Below are 17896 nucleotides of genomic sequence, written 5' to 3'. Positions count from 1 at the left end.
CCCTACACCACAGCCCAGAACAATCCCAGAGAGTCCCCCCTCCCTATTCCCCGTATTTTTGGTCACTCTCAACCCTTCCAGAGACCCTCCTGCCAACCAATCAGAGACCCCTCCCCAGCCAGGGTCTTTGTCCCTTTTCCCCCAGGCCTTCTGCCAAGCCCCTACCACTCAGAGCCACCCTCAGCCCAGATACCCCACCAGAGAAATTTATTTTTCCTCTCTTTGTCATCTCTCAGGACCCTCCCTCAGAGATCTCCAATTTGGAGTCTGATGAGAGGCCCACCCTCCTGCCCCAGTCAGTACAGTCCTGGGTTCAAATTCTGGCTTTGCCAGTGGCTTGCTGTGTGTTCTCAGGCAACTGACTTTCTCCTTTCTGAGCCTCAGTTTCCTACTCTGGAAAATGGGCATGATCCCTGGACTCTATGACAGTGGGGGTTAAGCCTGGTGCATAGGAAGCCTCTGCAAATGTGAACAGTTATTGTACCTCAGGAGATGAGTCAGGCTGTTGTGGCTTCCTTGCCCAGGGCTCCTTGCTGTGAGCCTCAGTTTCTTTATCTCTGAAATGGTGTTGATGATAGCGTTTCCCTGTTAGGGATGTCTTAAGGAGCCAAGATTCTGTAAATGTGTTATGGTAGCTGCTGTTGTCATTGTTACTTTACTTATTCACATTAACTTAGGTTCAGATCTGGTTTCTCTTTCTAGCTGTGTGACCTCAGGCAAGTGATCACACCTCTCTGAGCCTCATCTGTGAAATGGGCCTCATAAAGACTTCCTCCTTTTGTGGTTCATTTTTGTGCATAGTTCCAGGACAGCTAATCCCCTTCTCCTCCCCTCATATCTTGTCACCAAGACTTGCTTGTCCATCTTGGGGGGGGGCGGTCTTCGGAATGTGAGGTCCTCTTTGCAGACGCTTCCTCTTCCACCTGGTTACCATGATGACAGCCACGTGGGGTCATGCTCCCCCACCTCAGGTTCCAAGACCCCTACCACCCAGCTTCCCCCTCTCTGGAGAGGTTCCCTAGCAATAGGCATGGTGGTGTTGGGGTGCCAGCCGGGCAGGAGGGAGCCGGGCCAGCTGGTGGTACTGGCCAATTTTAGCTCCCACCCCCGGCCCACGGGGGCTTCATCACCCACTGCCCCAGCTGCCCCTTGCAGGGGTCCCTCAGCCATGCTGCCTGCAATGGGGTACCAGACCACCCCCAGGCGGGTCCCCTGGTGCCACCTGATGAGGATTCTTCTCCCAGCTCTTATCTCAGTGGAGATGGAGTCTTTATCAGGGCAAGGATCTCCACTTCCCTCCTCACCCTCCCTTGGGAGGAGGCCTGGGGCTGTGAGCCACCAGGAGGATGTGGAGAAGAGCTGGGAGCTCTGGAGCCAACAGGCTTGGGTTTGAATCCCTGCTCTGCTCCACATGCCCTGTGACCTTGGGCAAGATGCTTCAGCTGCCTGAGCCCTTGGGTCCCTGCTGCAAGACATGGGCAGTAATTGGACCCACACTGGAGGCCAGGGCGGGGGTCCAGTGGACAGAGGGCGTGGAGCTGGGGCTCAAGCAGTGGGGGGTGCTACTCCTCAGCCACAGGGTCATCATGCCTCTGCCACTTGGGATGAACCGTGACCTTACCTCTACTTTCCAAGCCTTGGCCTTCTGCTCTGGAATGTGGGGCTGCAGATACCTCCCTCATTGGGGTGCTGTGGGATTTGAATGTGGGTGAGGTGCTTATTAGCACAGGACTTGGCTTATGGCAAATGCTACCTAATAAGGATGATGGTGATGTGGGGGCTTGAGGCAGCGTGGGGGGCGTCAACGAACATCAATCCCAGGGTGGACTGTCTGTATTCAGAGCCCGGCTCTGCGCCTCCCAACCCTTGTGACCTTGGGAAGGTGACCTCACCTCTCTGGGCCTCAGTTTCCCCACCTGTAAAACAGGGATGATAGCTGCACCTCCACCCCAGGTTATTGGGAGGGTTGCAATGTGTGGCACATAGTTTGTGTTAGTTAAATGTTGTGGCCCAGCAGGGAGGCGGACCTGGGCACAGCTCACTGGCCACCCAGCCACCTCTGTCCCTCAGTTCCCTTTGTCCTCCTGCTCCCGCCCCAGCCCTGGGAAGGCCACAGGGACAGTGGAGGGTCTGGACAGAACAGCGCCGTCCTGGTTGGGGCCTCCAGCTCCCTCAGCCGCCCTTACCCTGGGCCCCAGCGCTGAAAGAAAGGTGCAGTCCCTGGGGCTCACAATCAGGACAGGCCAGTCTGGAGCAGGCAGGTGACCTGCAGGGGAGGGAGGCCCAGGAGGGACAGGACAGCAGGAACAGGATGTCAGGGACAGACAGGATCGGTGGTGTGGGAGGCAACGGGTCAGGGCACAGCTCAAGCAACAGTGTTTCATGTCGCTGGTGGAGGGTGGAGCAGGGAAGCAACAGTGTTTTTCCCGGATGGAAGGTGACAACAGCTGGAGTGAAGTGCACAAAGTAATCTTTGCAAAAGACTGTTGGAAACAGTGTTTGGAATAGGATTTAGAATACAGTAAAATGTTAGGGGCAGTAAAATTGGGAATAAAATGTTGACATTTGGGTTTGGATTAGAATTTGGGGAATAGAATGGGGACAATAATAGAATAGAATGTTGGGAGCAGTGATGGGGTGGAGCAGTGTTGGGAGTGGTCATGGCTGAGGTGGAGTTTTGGGGGTGGGGATAGTTGAGGTGGAGTGTGAAGCGTGGGGACAGGTGGTGGTTGGGGTGGACTGTTAGGAGCAGTGATGGGTGAGGTGGAGCATGGGGCAGGTGATGGTAGAGGTGGAGCATGGGGACAGGTGATGGTTGGGGTGGAGCTTGGGGACAGGTGATGGTCGATGTGGAATGTGGGAACAGATGATGGTTGGGATGGAGCATGGGGACAGGTGATGGTTGGGATGGAGCGTGGGGACAGGTGATGGTTGGGATGGAGCGTGGGGACAGGTGGTGGTTGGGATGGAGCGTGGGGACAGGTGGTGGTTGGGATGGAGCGTGGGGACAGGTGATGGTTGGGGTGGAATGTGAGGACAGGTGGTGGTTGGTGTTGAGCGTGAGAACAAGCAGTGGTTGAGGTGGAGCATTGGATCTAGATTGAGGTCAACACTGGGGTTAGGGGCTGCGTCATTTAGAATAGGATATTGTGGATTAGATGGGAATGTCAGCAATTAGAACAGGAAGTTGGGAGTAGACTGGCTGAGTGAGGGGTAAAGGGGTTCACCAGTCTGGGGCCCTGGGTGCTGCAGTATTAGAGGCCCAGATGTTTTTGTTCTTGAAGATATCTTGTAGAGAGAGATCAGAGACCCCCAGACATCATGATCCTCCATGGCCTGGGTTAGAAAATGGCCGCAAAGGGGCCGATGTCCAGGGCTAGAGTTGACTGCCCCAGCTGGTGGGTGTTGCCACAGGTGGGTTGGGTGAGTGCTGCCCCCCAGCTCACGTTCCATCTTCCCCTACCCAGCATGGCACCTTGGGCAGTGGCCGCTCCTCAGACAAAGGGCCATCCTGGTCCAGCCGCTCCCTGGGTGCCCGGTGCCGGAACTCCATCGCCTCTTGTCCCGAGGAGCAGCCCCATGTAGGCAACTACCGCCTGCTGAGGACCATTGGGAAGGGCAACTTTGCCAAAGTCAAGCTGGCTCGGCACATCCTCACCGGCCGGGAGGTGAGTGTGGGGCTGCAGGTGGAGCTCAGGGACAATCCTAATATCCCCGAGTTGGAGGTCCAATCTAGCCCTCAGTTTGCTTTGGGACCTCAGGCAAGTCCTTTGTCTCTCTGGGACAAATCAGAGCATCAGATTTTTCCAAAGCAACCCTAGCAGGAGAAGAGAATTCATTGTAGGCATCCCTGAAGTTATCAAGAAAGCTCTGCAGAGCCATGTGTAGTATTTCTAAGAATTCACGTAACTTTTGGGTCTGAACCTGGGTCACCTCCCTGTTTTGATGATGGACCTTGATTCTACCAAATCTTCCTGTGATGTTGACAAAAACACCAGGTTTATTGCCCTTGAGTTTTGAGTTACACCCCCACTACTCCTACTGACCCTTCTGGCATGGGCACGTGTACTGAGAAGGATGGAAAGAATATTGCAGAAAGGGCCCCGTACAGGCCTTGTATCCCATCTAACTCACACTTAAAGAAAAAAAAGATGGTGGGTGGTTTCATGATTCCTCTCTAGCCCCCTTCAGCTTTAGAGAAAATGACTGGAGCAATTTCTCCTGCTTTAGATGGACTCTCCCCTGTTCCCACAATGCCCTCCACAGCAAACACACAAATGACACCCAGCCCCGATGGTTTTATGGGCAGATTCTACCAAACTTGCAAATTTTATGCCAATTCTTCTGGATACTAAAGAGACTCCGGTGCTCAACTGCTTTATGTGCTAATTTGACCAGGAGAGCAAAACTAGTCAAGGAACAAAATTATAGGCCAATCTTACGAACTTAGATATAAAAGTCTTAAACAAGATTTTAGCAAATAGAATCTGGCAAATCGATTGAAGAAAGCTGTGCAGTGACAGAGCTGGGTTTATACCAGGAATGTGAAATTCTTTCCCATTTGCCAATTTATTCATGCACTTCACCACATTCACAGATTAAAGGAGAGAAACCATATGATCGCCTCGATACTGGCATAAGAAGCGTTTGACAAAATTAAAAACCCATTCGTGAGAATATGCAGAAAGCTAAGGGACCCTTCTCCCCCACAAAGAATGCGTTGTTTCCCATATGTGGCTTTTGTACATGATTCCAGGGGTTTCTGAGAGGATTGGCTTTTAAGGGAAGGAGCCGTGGTGGCACAGTGGCTAAAGCGCTCGGCTGCCAACCAAAAAGTTGGCATTTTGAGCCCACCAGCTGCTCTGCAGGAGAGAGATAAGGCAATAAATGTGTTTCCATAAAGATTTACGGCCTTGGAAATCCTATGGGGGGAATTCTGCTCTTTCCTTTAGGGTCACTGTGAGTTGGAATTGAGTCTATGGCAGTGGGTTTTGGTTTGGTTTTGGGCCTCCCAGGGGAAGGATTCTTTAATTCGGTGGATATGGGGTCTTTTGGGAGGTGGTCCCACAACCTTTTGTGAAAACTATAGACCTAGGGTTGGAGTAGGGAATCCCTGGGTGATGCAAACAGTTAACATGCTTGGCTGCTAACTGAAAGGTTGGAGGTTCGAGTCTACTCAGAGGTGCCTCAGAAGAACGGTCTGGTGATCTCCTTCCAAAAAACTAGCCGTTGCAAACTCTGTGGGGTACAGCTCTCCTCTGATATGTGTGGGGCTGCCGCGAGGCAGAGTCAGCTCAGTGGCAACTGGTATTTTTTAGGGCTGGATTAAGACTTTTAGAATCTTTGATCTACTGAAAAAATGATGGTTCTCCCCCAGTGCAATTAAAAATTAAAACTTGATTAAACTGCAAAATAAGTGTAAAACATTTTCTCCTGTGAGGACTACCTTACCACTCTTTCAAAAATATATTTTTAAAAAAGTGTTCAGTGTTTAAGAGATAGAGCCTATCAGCTGCGTAAATTCAAATCCTGGCCCGCAGCTAGCTAGCCATGGAACCTTGGCCAAGTGGTAAGCTGCTCTATGCTTCAGTTTCCCCATCTGTAAAATGGGGATGAGCCTGGCACTCATCTCGTAAGGTTATTGTGAGGGTTAAATGAGTTCTCATCAGTGAAGCACACAGACCAGGGCCTGGCACATAGTAGAAACCCATTGCCGTCAAGTCGATTCCAACTCATAGCGACCCTGTAGGACAGAGTAGAACGGCCCCATAGGGTTTCCAGAGAGCAGCTGGTGGCTTCAAACTGCCGACCTTTTGGCTAGCAGTTAAGGTCTTAACCACTGTGCCACCAGGGCTCCGGCACATGTAAGTGCTACCTACGGCTGTTATTTGTGACTCCACTGTCCATGCATTTAAAACAAGTACGTGCTGGATGGATTATCTGAGATGCCCTCGCAAAGGGGTCTTGTCACCTTCACATACACTCACAGGCCCCTGGAGCAACTTTACCCAGTCCCCACTGTGGAATGGGGATATTTCCCTACAGAAGTAAGGGTAGGACTGGAGACAGAGGGAACAGCACGTGCAAAGGCTCTGCAGCCAGGTCTCCTTTTCCCACCCCCACCAAAGTCCGTCCTCTAGGAATAATCTGGATGGAGGGCTGTCTGTGAGAGAGAGGGGACAAGGGAAGGTTGTCCCAGGGTGATCTGAGCTAGGGGACCTTTCCTCAACCTGAGGGCCTATCAGGTTGACCCTCCCTCTCTCTCTTTCCCTTACTCCACCTCCAGGTCGCCATCAAGATCATCGATAAAACCCAGCTAAACCCCAGCAGCCTACAGAAGGTGAGGCCCAGGGAGAGGGGCTGAGGGGCAGGGGATGGGGGAGGGCCCCTGGAACAGCTGGGGGACGCACCCAGCCCCTTCAGCCCTCCTGATCATGCCCAGGTATGTAGGTAAGAGGGCAGGCAGGTGGGAGGGTGCACAGGTATGTGAATAAAAAGACATGTGGACATCAGGTGTGTAAAGAGGGTGGGAGGGGGCCCAGGTGTAGATATGTAGGTTGGTGGCCGTGAGGGCTTGAAGATGCCAAAGTGTATAGGTAAGAGAACAGAGGTCCCCAAACTGCCAACCCTCACCCATCCTTCTTGTCTTCCTTTCCGCCCATGTCCAGCTGTTCCGAGAAGTCCGCATTATGAAGGGCCTAAACCACCCCAACATCGGTGAGGAGGGGAAGGGAGTGGGTGCAAAGGCAGACCACCAGTTGGGATACTTGGAGAAAGGAGGGAGTTGGGAGTGGGGGGAGAGAGCCAGCAGTTATAATAGACAGACCTGGTTTCTCATAGTGGCATCTTTGCTTACTGGTTGTGTGACCTTGGGCAAGTCACTTAAACTCTCTGAGCCTCTGGTTCCTTATAAGAGGCCCTACTTCAAGGTCATTGTGAGGACTGGGTAAGGTCATTCATGCAAAACACTTAGGGCAGGGCTAAGCCATCAGATTCTCCTTGGCAAAATAGAGGGTCAGCGAAAAAGAGGAAGACCCTTAGCAAGATGGATTGACACAGTGGCTGCAACAGTGGGCTCAGACATAGCAACAACTGTGAGGATGGCGCAGGACCTGGCAGCGTTCCGTTCTGTTGTATGTAGGGTTGCTGTGAGTTGGAACCGCAGCGGCAGCAATGGGCTATCGGAGCTGGTCTTCTATGCTCAGCAGCAGCGTGGTTATTGCCCTCGTCATTAGGCAGAGGGGGCAGAGAGGGTCTTTGCTGAGAGAAGGCAGATTTAGCCTGGCCTGGATGTGGCCAGAGGGAGCCCTGGTGGTGCAGTGGTTAAGCACTTGGCTGCTAACCATAAGGTTGGCAGTTCGAACCCACCAGCGATCCCATGGGAGAAAGATGTGACAGTCTGCTTCCGTAAAGATTACAGCCTTGGAAACCCTCTGGGCACTTCTGTTCTGCCCTCTAGGGTCTCTATGAATCAGAACCGACTTTCTGGCAGTGGGTTTTTTTTGGCTTTTGGACGTGGCTGCAGCATTTCTTCATCAGTTCATTCATTTACTCAGTAAATATTTATTTAGTGGCTACTAGGAGCCAGGAACTGGGGACATAGCTGAACAAAACAGACTCAAATCCCTGGCCTCATCAAGCTGACGTTCTAGTGAGAGAGAAGGTGGAAAAGGTGGGGCCGAGGAGTTTGGAAAATCTTGCCACCAGCTGGGAGCCATCGAGGGTTCTTGAGGAGGGGAGGTGCGTAGTCATCGGGCAGGTAGAGAGCGGGAATCTCTTTCCATCTGACCCCCTGCTCATTGGTTGCAGTGAAGCTCTTCGAGGTGATTGAGACCGAGAAGACGCTGTACCTGGTGATGGAATATGCAAGTGCCGGTGAGGCCCTGCCCCTCCCCTCCCAGCGCCCCCTGCGCCCCTACCCTGCCCTGACCCGCTTGGCCTCTGCCCTGCAGGAGAAGTGTTTGACTACCTCGTGTCGCACGGCCGCATGAAGGAGAAGGAAGCTCGAGCCAAGTTCCGACAGGTCAGGGTCAAGGGCAGGACTGGAGAGGCCTCGTTGCCTGGGGGTGAGGGTCTGAGAACTGGGTGTGGGTCTGGGGGTGGTGAGGGTGCAGGGTTAGGCATCTGTGCACATGCAGGTGCCCAGGTGTGAGGCTCTCCAGATGTGTGTGCAGAGGTGTGCAGGTGCCCAGCTGGGTGGGTGGGAGGTTGTTCAGGCATGCAGGTGCTCAGGTGTCAGGTGTGTGGGTGTGAGGGCGTGCCCAGGCGTGGAAGCGTGTGGATAAGGGAGCATGCAAGTTAACAGGTGCCAAGGTGTATTGATGTGTAGGGGTGGGGATTAGAAAATTTGTGTGAGGTAGGGTATGTGGGTGCCCAGGTACCTAGGTGTGTGGGTAAAAGGGTGTGTCGTAGCTGAGCGTATGGGCGGGAGGGGGCCTAGGTGTGCATACGTAAGTTTGTGTGTAAGAGAGCACACTGGTGTGTGAGTGCTCAGGTGGATAAGAGCATGAGGGGGGCCCAGGTATGGGTCGGTAGGTTGGTGGGCAAGAGAGTGTGAGTATGCACAGGTGTGTGGGCAAGAAGGGGTGGGAGGGTGAGGGTGCACAGGTGTGTGGGTGAGAGGACATGAACACACCCAGGTATGTAGGTAAGAGGGCAGGCAGGTGGGTGGGTGTACAGGTAGGTAAGTAAAAAGACGTGGGCATCCAGGTGTGTAAGAGAGTGGGAGGGGGCCCAGGTGTGGGTATATAGGTTAGTGGGTGTGAGGGTGTGCGGGTGTACGGACAAGAGGGACTCGGTGCCCAGGTGTGTGGGTAAGGGGACATAAGAGTACCCAGATGTGTGGGAGGGTGCCCAGGTTTGGGTTTGTAGGTTGGTGGGTATGAAGGCCTGAAGATGCCCAGGTGTGTGGTGAGAGGATAGGCAGGTGTGAGGGTGCCCAGGTGTGTGGTAAGGGGACATGCAGGCGTGAGGGTGCCCAGGTGTGCGGTAAGGGGACTTGCAGGCGTGAGGGTGCCCAGGTGTGTGTTTGCACCCATAAAGAGGTCTGAGTGTGAGAGTGTCAAGTGTGGGTGTGAGGGTGTCCACCTGGGACTGTCTGTCTGCCCTGACACGCTGTCCTTGGCATGAGGAGCTGAAGCCCTGGTGTGTTGGGGCTGCATAGCTGAGTCTGCAGGTGTGTGATGTTCTCATGAGGGTGTCCAGATGGGAGAGGCCTGAAGAGAGCCAGTCCTGCTGTCTAGGTTCTGAGGCCACGGGTGTGGTGGAGCTCTGATCTCTGGGCGTGAGGATGGCTGGGGTGTGGTGGAGGTTTGTGTGTGAGGTCCACGAAGCACCTCTGCTGTGACTGCGTCGGTGGTAGGGCTGAGGTCGTCCAGAGTCTCAGCCTATGCCTGAGGGAGGGGAGGCCTGGGCTTTAGGGGTTCTGTTGTGAGTGGATCCCTGGGGTTATTGAGGGAGGCTGAAGGGTTTGGGGGCCACAAATAACTGGTCTTCCCCCTTCCGTCGCCCCCAGATTGTATCGGCTGTGCACTATTGTCACCAGAAAAACATTGTACACAGGGACCTAAAGGTAAGCTTCCCCCACAGCTCAGCCCACAGACCCCTAACCTGCCCTCAGCCTCCCTGCCATCTCCTTCTGTCTTCCCCTATACCTTCCTGCAACCCCCCTCCGCCATTTTCTCCTCATGCTCCTCCCTCTGCACCCGGAGTGCTCCGACTTTCTCAAGCTTTTGTGGCTAAACCGAAGCCAGTAGATGGGGGCGTGGGGACAGGAGGCGTGAGCAAATGCGACAGACACAAAGTATCTTAGAACAGCCTGGACTGTTACGTGGGTATCAGCAAAGGACACTGGATGTGATAAAGAGTCCCTTGCTCTCAGAGCTTTTGGGGCCTTGGCATCTCCGCAGGCTTTAGAACATTCCGGAATCCTTGAACAGTTAGATTTTAGAGCCCCAGGATCCTGTTGCTTTCAAAGTCTCAGAATTACAGGAACTTCAGAAGGACCTTTGGAGAGGTGTCTTAGTTTCCTAGTATGCTATAGCAGAAATACCACAAGGGGTAGCTTTAACGAACAGAAATTTATTTTCTCACAGGAGGCCAGAGGTCTGAATTCAGGGCACCAGTTCTAGGGGAGGCTTTCTTTCTCTGTCAGCTCTGGGGAAGGTCCTTGTCTCTTTTTAGCTTCTGTTCCTGGGTTCCTTGGTGACCTTCATGTGGTGTGGCATCTATCCTCCCCCATTTCTGCATGCTTTTCTGTGCCTGATCTGCTCTTTTGATGTATCAGAAGCTTAAGCTAATATAACGTGTGTATTAGTTTAAGACACACTGTCCACTGATATGGCGTCATTAACATAACAAAAAAAATCCTATTCCCAAATGACATTACATCTATAGGTGCATTGTTTTTAGGTGCCCTCGTGTCAATTCAGACTCATAGCAACCCTGCGTGCAACAGAACGAAACACTGCCAGGTCCTGCGCCATCCTCATAATCGTTGTTATGTTTGAGCCCATTGTTGCAGCCCCTGTGTCATTCTATCTCCTTAATGGTCTTCCTCTTTTTCGATGACTCTCTACTTTACCAAGCATGATGTCCTTCTCCAAGGACTGGTCTCTCCTGATAACATGTCTAAAGTACGAGAGACAAAGTCTTGTCATCCTCCCTTCTAAGGAACATTCTGGCTGTACTTCTTCCAAGACAGATTTGTTTGTTCTTCTGGCAATCCGTGGTATATTATTCAATATTCTTCGCCAACACCATAATTTAAAGGCAGCAATTTTTCTTTGGCCTTCCTTGTTCATTGTCCAGCTTTCACATGCATATGAGGCGACTGAAAATATCATGGCTTGAGTCAGGCGCACCTTAGTCCTCAAAGTGACATCTTTGATTTTCAACACTGTAAAGAGGTCATTTGCAGCAGATTTGCCGAGAACAATACATCGGTTGATTTCTTGGCAGCTGCTTCCATGGGTGTTGGTTGTGGATGCAAGTAAAATGAAATCTTTGACAACTTCAGTATTTTCTCTCCATTTATCATGATGTTGCTTATTGGTCCAGTTGTCAAGATTTTTGTTTTCTTTATGTTGAGGTGCAGTCTATACTAAATGCCGTGGTCTTTGATCTTCGACAGATATAAGGGTGAGGATTTACAGCACCTATTTTTAGGGAACACAAGTCAGTCCATAAGAAGGAAGAACCACCCTGGCTAATGCTGGCTAAGGCCCAGCCACCTATTGGGGTATCTCGTGTCTCTGGGGTCCCCTCCACACCTCCCATTCAGGAGGACAGCAGCGCTCAGGACTTCTCTTAGACCAGAGAGAGAAAAACAGTTGGTTCAATTCAAATTGGATTGTCATTTCTTGAGCACCTACTGTGTACCAGCTCCTTCGCTGAGGGCTTGAAGGATGTGCTTCTCACACTGTTGGTAGTGAAGAATCAGGCTTGTTTTATTGTTTGTATTTTCCAGCTCATTGTGGACAGGTACTTTTGTAAAATACAATAAAAATGAATTGCGGGAGGGGAAGTCATTGTTTAGGAAGCATTGAGTTCCTGTTTATAGTGATGGAAAATCTGGCAACAGATATTGGTGGTGGCCATACAACATGCTTCACGTAGTTGATGCCACTCAATCGTATACGTGAAAAACGTTGAACTGGCAAATTTGTGTTATGTATATATTTACGATGATTTAAAAAAAAAAAGACATTAAAAAAATCAATTGCAGGAAAAATGAAGTGAAAAAAAAAGACATAGAAAAGACAAGCTCCACCTAATAGGCAACACCTGCCCAAAAGCAAAGATGAGAAGGCAGGAAACATGGACAAATGGACACAGGGAACCTGGGGTGGAAAGGGAAAGGGGGAGAGTACTGACACATTGCAGGGATTGCAACCCATGTCACAAAACAATTTGTTTATAAATTTTTGAATGAGAAACTAATTTGCACTGTAAATTTTCACCTAAAACACAGGCACACACAAAAAGCCGAAAGTAATAGTTATAAATCCGAAGTTCCCGAAGGCAGGGGGCGGGGGGAATACAAGGTCCAGTTTTTTAAAAACTTATTTGAAAGGCATAAAATGTCATGTCAGATTGTTCTAGAAGTTTCTAAATGTTCCCTCTCTTTCTCTGCTTACCTCCCACGCACTGGTACAGACTGACCGTCTGCGCACCACCCTCTGACTTTGCCCTGCAGGTGTGCAGACCATTGCGAAGGTTAATCTGGAGGTGGGGCGCCTCCTGGTGGAAGGTCTGGAAGTGGCTAAAAGGAATTTTAGGGGCTGGGTTGGTGTCTCAGGGGGACCCAACCAAGGGGACCAGTCCACCCAAACCTGAGGCTGGGGCTGCACTATGGTGTCTTGAATGCTAAGAGGGAAAATTTAACTCCTGAGCAAGCAGAGGTGCCATTAGATTCCAGTTTGAGAAAGATCTCACTGCAGTGTGTGTCTTTGTGGGTTTTGTCCTCTTTTTGGGGCAGGACTGAGGGTGATACAGAAATAAGCCTTGAGACGGGGAGACCCATAAGGAGGCCAGAGATGCTTAGGACTCGGGGCAGGGGTGGGGGCATGGGATAGGATGGGCCAGACGTGGGCAACATTTTGAAGGATAGAGTCATGCATCACTTTATAGTCAAAGGGTGAAAAGGAGGGATGCTAGAAGCTGCTTTCCTTGTAAATGGCAGGCCCAGTGTGGATCCCAGCTCCGGCACCCTCTTGGTGTGGGGCCCCAGGTGACCTCTCTGAGCCTCAGTTTCCTCGTCTGTGAAAATGGCGATTTACAAAAACATGCCACAAAAACAGACGAGGGCATTAAATAGCAAAACCTTATAACAACGTGAAGCGTGTATTGAGCGCCGAATACATTCCAGTGCTATTTTAAGTACTTTACACTTGATCCCATGACTGCCTATTAAATAGGTGCTGTGATTATCCTCAGTTTATACATAAGGAAGCAGAAGCACAGAGAGGTCTGGTAACCCGCCCAAAGTCACACAGCAAATGAATGATGGAGCTGGGATTTGAAACAGGGATTCTTCCAGAAACCGTACTCAGCCCCACATTAATGCAGCCACCTCCATAAACGATACACCACAGAGCCTGGCGCAGTAGTTAGTTGCAGTCCATTTGGCTCCGATTCATGGCGACCTTATGTGTAATGGAACAAAACAATTTGTTTTTCTTTATTATGGGTCTTGAGCAATCAGTCCTCTTTTTTTTTTTTCTTCTGCGGGTAAACTGAGGCTCAGAGAGGAGCCAGAGATTGCCTGAGGACCCCCAGCTCTGCAGAGCGCATGGGATAATTGCCGTCATAGCGGTTCCTGAGTACAGGATATTGTTCTGGGCATTTTGTATGGGTTATCTCAGTTAATCCCCAGATAACCCTATGAGGTAAAGACTTAGGATTATCTTTACTCTATGGATGAGGCAAAGGAGCCCTGGTTGCACAATGATTAAGCTCTTGGCTGCTAATCTAAAGCTTGGCAGTTTGAATCCGCCAGCCGTTCTGCTGGAGAAAGATGTGGCAGTCTGCTTCCGTAAAGATTTACAACCTTGGAAACCATATGGGGCAGTTCTACTCTGTCCTCTAGGGTCGCTATGAGTCAGAATCGACTCAACGGCAGTGGGTTTATGGATGAGGAGGAAGAATCTCTGGATGGTGCCAACAGTGAACACACTCGGCTGCTAACTGAAAGGTTAGAGGTTTGAATCCACCCACAGATGCCTTGAAAAATCAGCCACTGAAAATCCTACACAACACAGATCTACCCTGACACCTGTGGGGTCTCCATGAGTCAGAACGGACTTGATGGCAACTGGTATGGGTGAGGAAACTGAGGCATGGAAGGGGGAAACCCGCCAGGGTCACAGAGAGTAAGAGCCAGGACCCGGAGTCCATCCAGGTGTGCTGGCTCCAGAGTCCTGCCCCTGTCCACCACACATGACCAAAAGAGGCTTAAGCCACGAGTCCTACCCTCTGCTCTCTCTTCTTCCCTCCCAGGCCGAGAACCTCTTGCTGGATGCCGAGGCCAACATCAAGATCGCTGACTTTGGCTTCAGCAACGAGTTCACGCTGGGCTCCAAGCTGGACACATTCTGCGGGAGCCCCCCGTACGCCGCCCCGGAGCTGTTCCAGGGGAAGAAGTACGACGGGCCAGAGGTGGACATCTGGAGCCTCGGTGTCATCCTGTACACCCTCGTCAGCGGCTCCCTGCCCTTTGATGGGCACAACCTCAAGGTGCCAGGCAGGGCTGGGCATAGGGGTCTTACTCCCTGGGAGAGAGTATCTCTGGCCCCTGCAATCACATCCCACCCCCAACTCCCCACATTTCCTTGAAGGGACCCAGAGGGATATGCTAACCTGAGGTCACAAGGCAAGATGGGGGGTCAGGACCCAGGTCCCCACTGCCAAGGAGGGTGGACCAAGTGGACTATTGTGTGCCATGGTAGAGGGCGTGGGCTTTGCAGCTGGCAGGCTTAGTTCAAATCCTGGCTCACTCAGTAAATGTGAATTGCCCAACTACTGTGTGCCAAGGTCTGAAATAGGCTTTGCAGATATGGCAGTGAGTGAATAGACAGACAAAATCCTTGCCCTCCTACGTGTTATAACAGGAACGAACGTTGAAAACACGATGCCAAGTCAAAGAGTGCCTATTGTTGTTAGGTGCGCTCGAGTCGGTTCTGACTCATCGCAACTGTTTTAGTCATCTAGTGCTGCTGTAACAGAAATACCCCAAGTAGATGGCTTTAACAAAGAGAAATTTATTTTCTCACAGTCTAGTAGGCTAGAAGTCCCAATTCACAGCGTCGGCTCTAGGAGAAAGCTTTCTCTGTCAGCCTTATCAGCCTTCCCCCAACTAGGAGCTTCTCTGTGCCGGGACCCTGGGTCCAAAGGACGCACTCTGTTCCGAGCACTGCTTTCTTGGTGGTAGAAGTTCCCCCCTCTTTCTTCCCTTCCCTTTCCTTTTTATCTCTTGAGAGATAAAAGATGGTGCAGGCCACACCCCAGGGAAACTTCCTTTACATTGGATCAGGGATGTGACCTCGGCAACGGTGTTACAATCCTGCCGTAATCCTCTTTAACATAAAATCACAGTCAAAATGGAGGACAGCCACAGAGTACTGGGAATCATGGCCTAACCAAGTTGACACATATATTTGGGGGACACAATTCAGTCCATGACAGTGACCCATGTACAAAAAAAAGAAACACCTCCCGGTCCTGCACCATCCTCACAATTTTTGTTATGTTTGAGCCCATTGTTGCAGCCACTGTGTCAGTCCATCTTGTTGAGGGTCTTCTACTTTTTCACTGACCCTCTGCCTGGGTGATGCAAATGATTAATGCACTCAGCTGCTAACCAAAAGATCCGCAGTTTGAATCCACCCAGAGGCACCTTGGAAGAAAGACCTGGCAATCTGCTTCTGAAAAATCAGCCATTGAAAACCCTACAGAGCACAGTTCTACTCAACACACATGGGGTCGCTGCGAGTCACAATCGACCCGACAGCAGCTAACAGCAACATGTTGCAGAACGTCCCTCAGTTTGGGCTCTCTGATGTTTCCTCATGATTTGATGAAGATGGGGTGTTTCAGGTGGGAATTCTGCAGCAGGAACATCCTGCCTGCTTGTTGCAGCCCCTGGGGAGAGCATAGTGACTTTAAATCAGTGGCCAGAGAAGTTCTGGCTGAGGAGAACACATCAGAGTAGCAACCTGAGTGATGAGGAGAAAGGAGTCTTCTTCATGGTGACCTGGACCCCTGTGACCCTCAGTCTGCCCCTCTGTTAAGTGGCCCCAACCTCGTAGGAGCGATTCGAGGACCCACTGAGCTCAAAGATGCAGAGTACTCGCTTAGCACAGCACCTGGCCCTCGGAAAGCACCTGGAACCTGGGGGGCTTCTTTTATGGAATAATCCTTCTGAGCCCCAGAGGTGAAGCCAGGAGACCTTCGAAAAGGTTAGGCCAGCGTCTCCCCACCCCAGGCCTTGTCACCTGCCATCCTGATTTCCCCACTAGCCACCCCAGGCCTTGCTGGGGTGAAGGAGGCACGCAGCCTGGGGCAGATCTCGGCTCTGTCATGTTCTTGCTGAGTGATCTCTGACAAGTCCCTTTCTGAACTTCACCTGTAAGATGGGGACAGTAAGAGTGACCTCTTACGGCCAGGGTGGATATGTAAAGCCCTTCATCAGGGCCTGGCATATGGCCAGAGTGTCACACTGTGATGGTGGTGGCATTGGCCTGGTTGCCACTTCACTGTCCTGTGACAGATACAGTGACACAGTTACACAGCCCAAGCTCTGGAGCCAGACTCCCTGGGTTTAAACCCAGGCTCCGCCACTTTCTGGCTGAGCAACTTTGGGCAAGTAGCTTAATCTCTCTAGGTCTTGGTTTTCCCATCTGGAAATGGGTATAATAACCCTGCTTCCTACCATTGTCGGAAAAATGGGTGTAAGATACGTAAAGTGCTTAGAACACACTAGGCTTGGCTCAGGCAGGTGCTCTGAAAGTGATACCTATTGTTAAATATTCACGAGCCTTGGGCTCTAATGGTCTACAACCCAGGAATCTCCCAGGCACACATCTTCCAGCCCTTTGAGGAGGATGTCCCAGAAGGCAGCTCCCAGCCCAGGTCCTGGCAGAGGGCTCCACCCCAGAAGACCCTCATGCACCCACCCCTCCATTTTCTGTCACCCTCAGTTTTTTCAGCAGAATGGAAGCCCCCTTCCGCCCGCCCCCCATCTGCCATGCCATGGTACCTGGAATTTATTTTTATTTTTTCATAGCTTTGGTAGGGCCCCTCATGAAAAATCCTTAAAAAAAAATAAGGGCACATATATCAGTGCTGGCCTTTGAGACCGCCAGGGAGTTGTAGGTCTTTGGAAACACAGCCATGGCTTCCCAGAGGGTCAGGAGAAGAGGAGGGAGAGAGGAGTGGAAGGGAAGAGAGAGTGGGAGGACAAACAGGCGTGGGCGGGATCCCTCTCCCTCCTCCCTTTACCTCTAGCTAAGATTTAAATAGCTCTTGCTCCAAACCAAGCCTGTGCTGAGTGTTTTGCATGTATGCAGGAGACCTGGGTTCCATTCCCGGCCAGCGCACCTCATGCGCAGCCGCGCCACCCGTCTGTCAGTGGAGGCTTGCGTGCTGCTGTGATGCTGAACAAGTTTCAGCAGAACTCTCAGACTAAGGACTAGTAAGAAAAGCCTGGTGATCAACTTCCTATGCTTCACAATGGTCTGATTCTCTTGTGCGTGGCAGCTAACGACAACATCTATGAACTCATTTATACCCTAGCAGCAACCTTATGGGGGGGGTACCGTGACCCCTGCTTACAGATAAGGAGACCGAGGCCCCAGAGGCCAGCTCACTTGCCCACTTCTGCTTTTATCAGGCTTCTAGAATTCACTTTCTCTGTAAGGTTTCATTTGAATGAGAAGTTAAGTAACTTACAAAAATTCTTTTTGAAAACTGCAGCTAATACAATGTTCCCATTTTACATATGGGAACCTGAGGTCAGATAAAGGGGATGGGGTTTTGCCCACCTGATCAGGGCTGTTGATATGTCAGGAGTTGGGCAAAGTTGCGTGTGTATGTGTCATGTGTATGTGGTGTGTGTAGTGTGTGTGTGTAGTTTGTGTGTGTGTGTGTGTGTAATGGGTGGGGAGTTGGGCAGGAGGCTGGGGAGGTGGGCCGGACCCTTGCCCAGTGACACCCTTCCACCAGGAGCTGCGGGAGCGTGTCCTCAGAGGGAAGTACCGGGTCCCATTCTACATGTCCACTGACTGTGAGAGCATCCTGCGGAGATTTTTGGTGCTGAACCCAGCGAAACGCTGTACTCTCGAGGTGAGCCCCAGCCCCCCTCCTGTTGCCTGACCCTCCAAACCTTGTCTGCCCCCAC

General features: G+C 51.3%; 1 protein-coding gene across 6 annotated transcripts in view; it reads left to right on the top strand.

Annotated features, from left to right (window-relative positions):
* Positions 1 to 17896, top strand: part of MARK4 (microtubule affinity regulating kinase 4) — a 45470-nt gene that overhangs the window by 1723 nt on the left and 25851 nt on the right. For 5 of the 6 annotated variants that reach the window (XM_049900040.1, XM_049900041.1, XM_049900044.1 and 2 more), the window contains exons 2-9: positions 3468 to 3668; positions 6287 to 6340; positions 6669 to 6717; positions 7810 to 7875; positions 7953 to 8023; positions 9515 to 9571; positions 13999 to 14235; positions 17722 to 17841. In XM_049900040.1, coding sequence (XP_049755997.1) covers positions 3468 to 3668; positions 6287 to 6340; positions 6669 to 6717; positions 7810 to 7875; positions 7953 to 8023; positions 9515 to 9571; positions 13999 to 14235; positions 17722 to 17841 — 855 coding nt within the window. The remainder of the gene's footprint in view (positions 1 to 3467; positions 3669 to 6286; positions 6341 to 6668; positions 6718 to 7809; positions 7876 to 7952; positions 8024 to 9514; positions 9572 to 13998; positions 14236 to 17721; positions 17842 to 17896) is intronic. The other variant, XM_049900042.1, reaches the window with a different exon arrangement.

This window comes from Elephas maximus, chromosome 11, assembly GCF_024166365.1.
Source record: "Elephas maximus indicus isolate mEleMax1 chromosome 11, mEleMax1 primary haplotype, whole genome shotgun sequence".
Classification (NCBI taxonomy): Eukaryota; Metazoa; Chordata; class Mammalia; order Proboscidea; family Elephantidae; genus Elephas; species Elephas maximus.
The sequence above is the reverse complement of the archived record's forward strand: the minus strand, read 5'-3'. Positions and strand labels throughout refer to the sequence as shown.